At 38.5% G+C, this 11,562-nt stretch overlaps 1 protein-coding gene across 1 annotated transcript; it reads right to left on the bottom strand.

Moving 5' to 3' along the window:
• Positions 1-524: 524 nt before the first annotated feature.
• Positions 525-9,939, bottom strand: LOC117115324 (kelch-like protein 24). The gene is made up of 4 exons (XM_033259065.1): positions 9,904-9,939; positions 3,026-4,117; positions 2,309-2,473; positions 525-1,288 (listed from the first exon to the last, which is right to left on the bottom strand). The coding sequence occupies exons 2-4, from the start codon at positions 4,103-4,105 to the stop codon at positions 791-793; spliced, it is 1,743 nt and encodes a 580-aa protein (XP_033114956.1). The 5' UTR covers positions 4,106-4,117; positions 9,904-9,939; the 3' UTR covers positions 525-790.
• Positions 9,940-11,562: the final 1,623 nt, after the last annotated feature.

The raw sequence follows: 11,562 nt of genomic DNA, 5'->3' as shown, positions 1-11,562 counted from the left end.
TCGCCATGATTTGCCGACGGAAGCGCAAGATGGCGAGACCAGGGTCCACTCAGAAGTATTAAGATTCTAATTCTGTTTTTAAATAATAATAATTATTGATTATTCATATTTTATAATGGCATCAACTCATAATATAATAATGTACAACGCTGAATAATTCACACACAGCAGAAACACACACATTTTCCCCCCCTCACCACACACGTTCCTTTAGGCGTACATTAATAATAATAATAGATAGATTTATATAGCGCAGATAAACGAGGTCTCTATGCGCTCGGGACTAGATGTTGCACTTTTGAATAACTTTCTCCTCCTCTTAGGGTCATTTCATGTCCACCGCAGGGTCATTTCATGTCCAACTGGCGCACTTTCATCTGTCCACGGCAGGGGCCGAGTGAACCAGTACACCGGGGTAACCCCCTACTCATTTCAAAAGATGTAGGCCTACTGGGTTCTTTAAAGTGCACATGAGCATTGTGTACACTGGGCCTACGGTTTATAGTCCTTATCCGAGAAGACTTGTTCCACCACCAGAACTACAGGAGCGAGCCGGCCGCAAACCCGTGCCTATATTGTTGGCTATGATCACGGTGCCCCTGCCTTAACCGCTCCGCCATTAAATTAACAATTAAACTATTATATAATTCACATGGATAAGAATCCCATCCCACATATATCTTTGGTAAAAAATACTGGCTGTTGACAATTTTCAAATATTATTGCCTCAAACTTCCTTATGTTGCTATTATTATAATGGAGGTAGAAATATCATTTATACTTAATAGGCCTACTTTGGTGACGAAATCGCATTAACTCTCTTCGTTACCGTCACACAGCCGAGGAGTTTGATTGGATATGGTAAGCTTTGACATTGTGTCCATCGATCTGACACTGGATCATAACACTCGACGTTGTCGATTGGTGTGTTGGGCTGACTTTCACCACCCACTACGTATATCCTGTCATTGCATACAGTCGCGGCGCACAGCGCACGTGTGCTGAACATACTCTCTACTTGGCTCCAAAGGTTTGTCTTTGGGTTGTACCGATGAACGATCTGCGACAGGCAGCCAACCACGTAGATGTATTCGTTTACGGTGACGGCGGCAATCCCTGACAAGGCGTGAGGTAGAGGTGCGACTTCGGTCCATGTGTTGGTGCTAGGCTCGTAACAGCGTACTTTGTTGGAAGCAGACTCCCCCGTCAGAGCTCCTCCAAGAACATATATTTTCCCTTGGAACGTAACGACAGCAGGAGAGCTCAGCGCCTCGGAAAGGGGAGCAACCTGTTAAAAAAATCAATCAATTCATTAACACCCATTAGAGAATCTGTATATAATCGTAATACAGATGTGGTTAGTTCTACCATATAAATTAAAAACAACAACACGATAACAAGGTTCTTCAAGAATATAGGCCACACTGGTCTTGCATTTGCATTCCATTATTTGACACTATTTCTACAGGAGTTTTCGCTTCAGCGAAATCGGTAGTTCGAACGGTTTCTACTTTTTGCGAAGCGAAAAAGTACGCGACCAATCTCCAGCTCAGGAACCGAACCGACGCTTTCGTTCGATTCGCGCGAATAAATTGGCCTAGTGGAAAACAGGCTTTAAGTCTTTCCAATTGCGAATTTATTCGCGCGAGTCGAAAGCGTCGGTTAATGCGCATGCACATGTCTATTGGAGATTTCGCTTCAGCGAACTCAGTAGTTCGAACCGTTTCTACATTTTGCGAAGCTGAAACCGAAACGACGCCTTCGATTCGCGCGAATAAATTCGCTTAGTGGAAAACAGACTTCAAGCCTGGTTTCCATAAAAATCGCTACACGCTATCGCTGACTCCTTTGGTGACGCTGATTGGTCAGTTGAATCAGGGAGCGCTGCCAACTGCACTGGGGACAGGCATACGCGGTGCAAGGTTTGCAGTGAAAAAGTTGTGTAGCGACTGCGTAGCAATTCTATGGAAACCACGATACAATTTTGAGATACCACATTTGAATGGTATACTATGACAATCAACTTTGTATTATAATGCAATCAAGTCTTGGAATTCACTACCAGAGCATAATAAGACCATCAGTAATGTATATAGTTTTGAAACGCTAATTAAGAATCATCTCTGTGCATGAGATCATCTTTTTATAATATAAATTTTATCGCACTATATTTTCATAGGCCTATATTTTCAACATCAGTGGGCCATGGGTCGTCCTACCGTCGCCGAGGCAGTGATATATGCCGGGCATGTGCAACTTCAATTATTGATAGTAATATTATACAAACCTCAATAAAAAGTAAGCCTACCTGTTCCCATTTGTTTTCTTTAGGATTGAAACGTTCCACACTAGATAGTCGTGACCGGCCATCGTAACCTCCGATAACATACACGTAGTTTCCTAATGCCACTGACGCGTGTCGCTGTCGAGATTGAATCATTGCAGACGATTCAAACCATTTATTTCGCCGAATCTGAAAAAAAGGTTGTATTTTTAGTAGCAGTAGGCATACAATAGCATATTGTATTACTAGTTAATAGTCTACCTAACCTCCTCTCTCATCGTTATAAAATTTCGTTTTCGGAGTCATCTGTGGATCTTCATTACAACGCCAAAGACGATGAAACGAGCGGGCATTGTCGTGTATCCCACTAGATTTTACCGGGTACAGTCTACAGGCAGCTCATTTTGCAACTGCCATAGGAAACTTTTGGATGTCAACAAATATGAATATAGGCGTGTTACGGTATAGGTATAGTAGAGAGTATAGGTACGGTAGACAGATTGGTGGATTAGGATTATAACATGCCTACAGTATATTCCTATTTTGTTGACAGCAAAAAGTTTCATAGGCCTATTAACGACAGTAGTAGAATAAAATGCATAGGTAAGCCCAGAAAAGCCATAATAGAATGGCTATGAAATTACGAACCATCGCATAATATGAGCATGGAGGTACATTCCACCATGATATGAGGGAGGTACATTTACAGGTTACCCGGACAGGTTAAATGGTATAACGTACCTTATAAAGGGCAGTCTTCCCCTGAATACCAGTCACATAAATATCGTTTCCCAGAGCAACAGCACTACATGCCGCCTCCCCCGATTTCGGCAGTTCCGTAAGTGTTGCCCATTTCCGCTCAACTGGATCAAAAAACTTTAGCTCCTTCATTTTCATATTAGCAGGGCCTACTCCACCAACGGCTACAACAATCCTCCTGGAGCGCGTATTTCTGTATTGCCGCGGCAACAGCTGATCATTATGCACACGGTGCTCTTCAGCAATTTGCGCAAACTTGGCAAAAATATCCGATCGAGTTACAAGACCTTCGGCTAGGATCGTACTTCCGATATACTTTGGGGGAAGTAGATGTATCCGAAGCTGTTCGAGGAGTTTTGGGAGGTAATTGTCTCTCGTTTCTTCATCAAATTTTACCCATCGTATGATGAATTCAAATACAAGTTCCTCGTTTTCAACAATCAGATCATCTGAGCTAATGTACTTTAAAATTATATCGAAAGTCTGCTCAAGCGGTTCAGATTTTTTACTAACCTCTTTAAAATTATCAAGCGCAAATTTCCAAGATTTTTCTGTTAGGTTTACAGAAGCAAGTCTTTCAGCGTAAACACTTACATCTAAACAGTTTTCAGGGGTAATATTTCTTGCTAGAAAGTTTATGCAAGCTTTTCGTACTGGCAAGACTTGAAAGAAATCGGCGGCTTCTAGAAGACATTGTACATTTTCCCGTGTGATATTAACCGATCCGCAATAAGCAAAGTCTATAATAAGCTCCAAACCTTTACTAGTAGCACCTTGTATAAGCACCTTTTCTTCCTTACTTTCTTTCATATCGCTGGTGAACATACTTTCGAAGTACTTACTCGTTGAAACAAGAACACATCTATGACAGTGTAACTCCTTTTTATCCACAATAAGTACGAGGTCCGTAAACCGTCTATCCGTCCGTAATTGTTGGAGACTTTGGATAAGGCTTGATGCATGTGTACTTTCGGAAAATAGATACAGAGAGTCATCTTCACTCAATACGGGTGACGGACGTCTGGAATTCCGGCTGGGAGAAAGGCTATTGGCTCGCGCCATATCGATCAGGTCCTACGATAGAAGAGAATACACAATTAACAACATTTATCGGCAAGTTATACGTTGCCTTTATATATCTTTTTGTTATAACATTTTCGGCATAGCGGCCTACTATAAAATATTTCAAAGATGTACTTAGAGACCACGCATTATTATTAAGATCAAGAAACCAAAATTTAAATCATATTCCCATAAACAATATTAAAGTACATTAATATAGGCCTATCTGCATTGAATTATAGGCATAGAAGCCTGTTTAGGCCTATAATGGGCTATTAAAAACACGGTTTTACCAGACCTAGCAAAATTACTCATCACTTGATTTTAAAATCTGATAGCATACAGTATAACATAAACGGAGCTAGCACCAGACTAAACAACTTATGATATATTTTGTAATCTGTGATAATCGCATCATTGAATAACAAATCTAGGCACAGGGGGGCGTTAGCGGAAGGCCGGGGGAAATGGTCTCCACTGAGGAGACTTTCCTTCCCCACCCCCAGTCATGGAGAAAACTACAATTCATCGGGAGAGATTCGTCTAATCGCTTAACCTGAGCCTTTGGACCCTCTAATATTGTCCTATTATTCGGGGGCTTCGCCCACTGGAGCACCTTCGAAAGGCTTTGAGCGACGCCTGGCCACGCCCACTTTGCTCTCGTCGGGGTCATCGTCTGTCCCGTAGGAGACATTTGACCCCTGTCGTGAACATCGTGGTGCCACCAGTATCTAGGCATAAAAGTACAGAGATACATTACAAGATAGTGACGGAACCAGGAATTGAATAGAGGGGATCACAGACTTAGGGTGGAGAACACCTCAGGCCACCATGGTTGGGGCTGTGGTAAGAAAATTCATGATAATAATATGTTATATTTATATAGCGTATTACCAGGTACCCATTAATACTCCTGGGTGGAGAGAAGCAATGTAGATAAAGTGCCTTGCCCAAGGACACAAGCGAAATGCACAGCATATACAGTACTATAGTTCCGTGATAATCAACAGGACGAAGAAGAATATTTTGGCAAAATACGCAGAATAAATGATACCGTAATTACTGTGAATGTGATGCAGGTTATCTCATTTATGACAGGAAATGTGAATAAGCTATTCACCAGTTAACAGAATTTCTTCCATGATCCATCATCGACGTTTTTCATTTCATGAAATCATTGGTCGATATTGTGAGAAGAGCCTTTCTGTGGGCAATCTATCAAATCATGTTGAAAAAAACGTGTTTACGTAAAATTACTTAGGCTAAATTACTGATGTGAAATGATGTTATCTCCGATGTTGACATGATTGATTAGGGAGGATCCTACTTTCAAATCGATCATGTCAATAACAGATGATGTCATATTGACACAGTACACTTTAGGAAGTACGGTAAATGTATCGTACCTGAACTTTACTAGACCATTAATGTATTTCATTAGCATACGATTACGATATCAATGGACCTTTCCGCTAAGCCCCGCCGCCCATTGGATATTGTTGCTAAGGTCCCACAAGACGACAATGTTAAAACATACGCAAACACGTGCGTTTGTGGGACAACACGTGTGTTTGTGAGACGCGCGCGTATTCCTAGCGTTGTTCTGATTAGTCAGTTGTTAAGTTTGATTGACACTCCGGAAAGGTCAATTATAATGATGATTAATCAAGTTCATTTCAAATGTGGTATGTCATTTCTTATCATGCAAACGTGTACAGTAGCTGCGTTTAGGATTGCGTATACATAATTGTTGATCGCGTAAACCTTTGAGTTAATCTTGTTCATATCGCACATTGTCGCTACATTGTGTTCTGAGCATCCAGTAGATACGCCACTGATACTGTAATATCTGGACAACGACGATCGATTGAAGAGGTAAAGTCAATATCTTGGATTTCTATTTGAATCAGAGACTTCCTGTAATCAGACCAACATTACGATAATTGCTCACTCAAGAGCAAGTGTAGGCTACAACTACGAAATACAGCTGCATAATTTATGAATTTATAATAGTTTATATTTTCCAATATGAATTAAGAAAATAATTAATAACATAATATAGGCCCTATATAATATTAATGATCGATCCTAAACACAATATTATTTTCATAATAGACCTAATAATAATATTAATAGGCCTATAGAAAATAAAGATAGGCCTACATAATAATATAATGACCATAAATTATGATAAAAATAATAGCTAAAGTGTCCAGACAATAGGCCAATGTGTTAAAGCCCCATTCCTGGCAAAATTTCAGTTGTAAAAAAAATCTGATTTTTATATTATAAAGATTTATAAATATAATACGAAATTGCTAGTTTAACTGAATTTAGACATTCCTAAGCAAGAAAAAAATGTAAAATAAGACTGAAATTAATTTTTTGTGTTCCACACAAAAAATAAATGCGGGTGATTTTTTATGTTTGATTTTGCGACAACTCTGCGAAGAAATATATTAGGCACCGGAAACATTTATTACTGCTAGGCTAGGCCTAGCCTTACCTCGATTTAGGTTCTGTTGAACTGTTATCACACATTGAAACGGCCGACATATTTTCCGTTGCTATATTGACACTTGTGAAATATAATATTTCATAGGAATTATTTCAAATCTCTAAAAAAAATGATTCTGACCAGGATTTTGACAATTAAACAAACATATCTCATCTTATCGACCGCACTGTGCGAGATGCGAAGTACAAAAACTAATTTCAATACAGAGGGCGCACTTTAATGACTGTATAAAGTATACATAAAAGCGAGAGCATTCCAGCGGATGCGATCTACAACCTCTGAATTAACCGATTAAGAGAATTCGTCGAGAAAATGGTAATCTCATATGAGAAATAGTCTGTATTTCTCATTTATTTCTCATTTTTAAAATTCTTTTGCTTAAAACTAAAATTTATGCCAATAATTTTCCATTGTTTATAATAGGCATATGCATTTTTTTTCCCTAAAAAAAACCCATTTTTTAGTGAAATTTTGCCGGGAATGGGCCTTTAAATTCGTAAGTACTGTAGGCCTTGACCTAATTGGAAAACAATGTTACCTTTGTTAATCACTTTGTTTAAAAAAAAATCATTACAAATTTTTTAATTAAGCATCAACGCAGCTGTGGAAAAATTAATTAACAGCTTTCGAGAATAGTTTTAAGAATTAATTAATTTTGAATACCCAGAAAATGGGTTGACGGCTCAAGAGTAGGCCCTGTTTACTTAGGCTAAAGTTGGAGACAACTCACCCACAATTAAACGGAAAAATTGAATAGAATCAAAATTAATGGTGTAGAATACATAGTATTCAAAACGCTGAAGCGAGCGTAATTGCCCTACTTCGTGTTAATTGTTCATGAAAGTTATTAATTTCATAGACGCGTTAATAAGGCGTTTAGTGAAGCCTAGGCGCATAATGTTGCGAAATAATAGCCACCTCTGTGATTTACACTCGTGCAGCTTCGATGCATTGAATTCTCACACATGTTGACAAGTTATATTTTAAATCATATCATTATGACGTATCGTCCTTGACGAATTTGTTAGATCGAACCGAATATTTCACGCGAGGATGAAAGCACCTGTGTGGGTTGTGCGTGGAACCACGATCGACTCGATGCAACTAATGGACATTATTTGTTCATTTCTTTAACATTCAAACACAAACTCAGCAATAATGATAGTGGAGAGTCTAACTAGAATAGAATAACTCATAGGTTGATCGATGTTTAAGGGCCTAATAATACTAGCTTTCAAAATGTCACTTAAAAATAGCTGGGATAGTTGAAGTCATGGGTAAAGGCAATTGTTTCTCTAATGTTAGGCCTCAATGTTTAATTATACAGAAGGGAGTTAACGTGAGAAAAACCCAGAATTTTGCCATTTAACCTCCAAATAATCTAGGTCTATCTGGTTGACAAAAAGTCAAGGATTTTAACCAACAAGTTTCAGCCCCATCCTCAAACAATGTCACAACAATAATGTTTACTTTAAAATAATACTGTAGGCCTACACCATTAACATGATGCATCATACCTATTGTGTCTTGAGTGTGTTAACCCATAAAATGTTTTATGTCAACGGTGTTTGTCTAGTTCTGTTGTCTGTAACTAAGAATAATAGAATCTCTCAAATCTACATCAAACTGCTTATAACCATAGCGATACTCTATACCCTTTGTACTTGCACGTTCTCTAAAAAAATGTTTTATGAGAATTAAATTTCAGAAGCTTTGATAACAAACCACTTCTGTACCTACTGTTCTGGTTTTTTCCCCCAGTTGGATAAAATAAAATAAAACCACAAGGAAGGACTGTGTAATGATAGTCTTGTATTTCAGGACCAAGGGCGCAGATCTGACATTTCATGAAAATTTTGAGGAAATAGGTACCATAGCCGGAAATGACACTCTTATATAGTAAAATTCATCATCACATCGCCAATATTTCTCATGTTCTTTTATCAGCGCTTTCCGGCAAACCATAACGATCTAATTAATTTGTGTGATGTACCATTAAAATTTAAAAACATTGTCTTTGATGTATTTACTTTACTTTACCTAATTCAAAGCCGTGAGTCCACACCCACCTCAGCCTCAATCGGTTGAGGCTGAGGTGCGAAAATTTCAGGAAATGTACCTCAAGCTGGCCGGAACTGACACATTTATATAGTACAAGTTATCATCATAACAATCACCATGATCTTATCAGTGATGGGCTATCATAGAGATCTAATCAGGGAACAGTGAAATTACAATTTCACTGTTCCCTGACAACTTAATCTGTATTGGTGCCATAAAAAACAAAAATTAATTGTTTTTGATGTATTTACTTTACTTTACCTACTTCGTGTGCCGAAAATCTTATACTTTTTCTCATACTTCTCAAATTATAATAAAGCACGCGCACTCGATTCGTATTAGGTATAGGTTGAATTCAGACGTATAGTGATAGGCCTATCGGTATTTTGCTACTCTGTACTCGGGCTGTACAGCGCCGTTTGTCGTTAAACCTGGGTCATAGCGCAGTTAATTTCAATAACTTTCAGGCATCATCTTTAATTATGAAATTACATTGCGGCCGAACGTGGCGGACCAACCCCCTTAAAAATATTGGGGGGGGGGGAAGAAACACGTGCCCCCCATGGCCTGCGTCTATGTTCATAACTGGCTACTCAAACCAATTCTATACATACACGAATATCAGTGCAATTATTATTTTTATCATGCTACGCACAGCAGAAGCCCACAAAGTTGGTTTCCTTGCTGTAACAACCAAGCCTATGCCTACAGCTTTGTTCATATATAATGTGATATAGGCCTATTTTGTGAAGAAAGTTCGAAAGTGCATTTTTTCTGAAATAAGCATTTTGTGATAATTCTTTTGTCTCTCTAGTACCTTGTGTCCACCTTTATATTATGAAGCTCATCTTCCTAACCTATGGACACTGATTAAGTGGATGTCCTAATAATTGCGATAACACCAGGATTTTTATCCCAGAAGGTATTTCAGTCTATCGTACCTTCCTATAATGTCTATCTGAAAGCTAATATTAGCGGTGGCTTTAATAAGAAGCCTGTCTCTTATACACATCTAGATGTGTATAAGAGACAGTGCAAAACATGCTCCTTGCTTGATTCTCACAATCATTCAAGAACAACCAAACAAACCTGTCTCTTATACACATCTTAGGCTTAGCCTTGAAGGTATAGCTAACATTGTCTATTTAACATCACAATAATTCATTATTAGACCTATAGTTTTTTTTTTTAAATTGTACTCCACAATCTCAGCCGATACCTCGCACAACTCGAGTAACGTCTCGCATCTAGTCGTGACGTCATGGCTCGCTGGCTCACACTTGCGATGTCTCGCACTTGTGATCAAATAACACGCTGGCAACACTCTTTGGCAGTCAACTCGCCCCTAGAAAACCCGCCCTTGGAAACTTGCCCCATAAAAAATTTTACACTTCCTAGACCATGCAGTCTTCAAAATAAAAATTGTAACCTTTGGTAATCAACTACATTTTCCACATACATAGAAATTTTTGAAACTTTATTTAAAAAAACCTAAACCATAATTCACCACTATAGACACTTTTTGACAAAAATGAAAAATTACGACTTTGTTACCCAATGAGAAGTGTTCTAATATAGACAATGGGTCGTGTCTCATATATTATTTGTTATATTTTTATTATTCCTTATTTTCACAAGAACATTTATATGCAGTTGTACTTCGCAGCACTTCACTTGCAATTTGCAATTTCTAGTTGATTTGATAGATAGCCTACAGAATTTCCAGCAAGTCTCGGGCGCCGTACTTATCCTTTTTAAATAAATAATCCCATAATTAACACAACATTTTATTATCTTTTAATAAATAAAATTCCCCGACGACAGATATAATTTTTTCCCTGACAGATCTAATTTTGTCCCCACTTTTGAATGATTTCAATCGTTTGTTTTTACCTCCCACTTGGCTGATTGATTAATAGATCTATTTTTAGCTCTACTGCCTCTATTATATTGCCCTCAAGAGGCTGATTGATTAATAGTTGATTAATATAGCTTTTTTAGCTCTATCGCCTCTAATATACTGCCCTCATGAGGAGCTCTAGAAACACTCGGCTGACTGATTAATAGTTGAATGATTGATAGATCTTTTTTAGATCTACTGCCTCTATTATACAGCCCTTATCAGAGCTTTCAAGATTACAAGAACTGTTTCATTAAGCACTGATTCAGGTGGTTTTTATGCAAGATGTCTTAAATGTGAAAGGCAACTCCAGTCAATTTTCAGCAATACTGCATGGCCGGCGGAACCGGGGGGCCGGGGGACCCGGCCCCCCCCCCCCCNTTTTGGCAAAAAATATATAATGTCTGGAGATTTTTGTATATTCGGAAATGCAAGAAAAGAAGGAGGGAAGAAGGAGGAGAAGGATGGGAAAGAGAATGTTTATCCAGTACCCTACCGAGTTACATTTTCTCGCAATTCACATAGGCGGATATGGGGGAAGGAGGTCATGGGTCCTGACCCCTCCCTTGGGCAACAAAAAAAAGTTCTAGACCTACCTTTTCAGGACCCGTGAGCTGACTTTTTTTTTGTTACATTAAGAAAATTAGAATTTTGAACAACATAAAAGTCATTAAAACACACTTCAAATGTCGGGAAAGCTCATTTCCCGCCATCTAGGAACCAAAATTTTCGAGGGGAAGAGCCCCTGGACCACCCTTTCTTTTTGGGATTTATCGATTCATGGCAAAAAGAATACGCATGCAACTACTCATTTGTTTATGTATGAATGCACACATAAAATGAAAAATGAGAAAAATTTACCTGACTGTTTTCAAGAAGGGAAAACCTTGAATTTTGAAGAACTTAAAATACATTTCAGAAGTCAGGAAAGCTCATTTCCCGCCATCTAGAAATCGAAATTTTCCCGGGGAACACGGA

This window comes from Anneissia japonica, unplaced genomic scaffold (genome assembly GCF_011630105.1).
Source record: "Anneissia japonica isolate Jap-2015-1 unplaced genomic scaffold, ASM1163010v1 scaffold287800_len1627635_cov199, whole genome shotgun sequence".
Classification (NCBI taxonomy): domain Eukaryota; kingdom Metazoa; phylum Echinodermata; class Crinoidea; order Comatulida; family Comatulidae; genus Anneissia; species Anneissia japonica.
The sequence above is the reverse complement of the archived record's forward strand: the minus strand, read 5'-3'. Positions and strand labels throughout refer to the sequence as shown.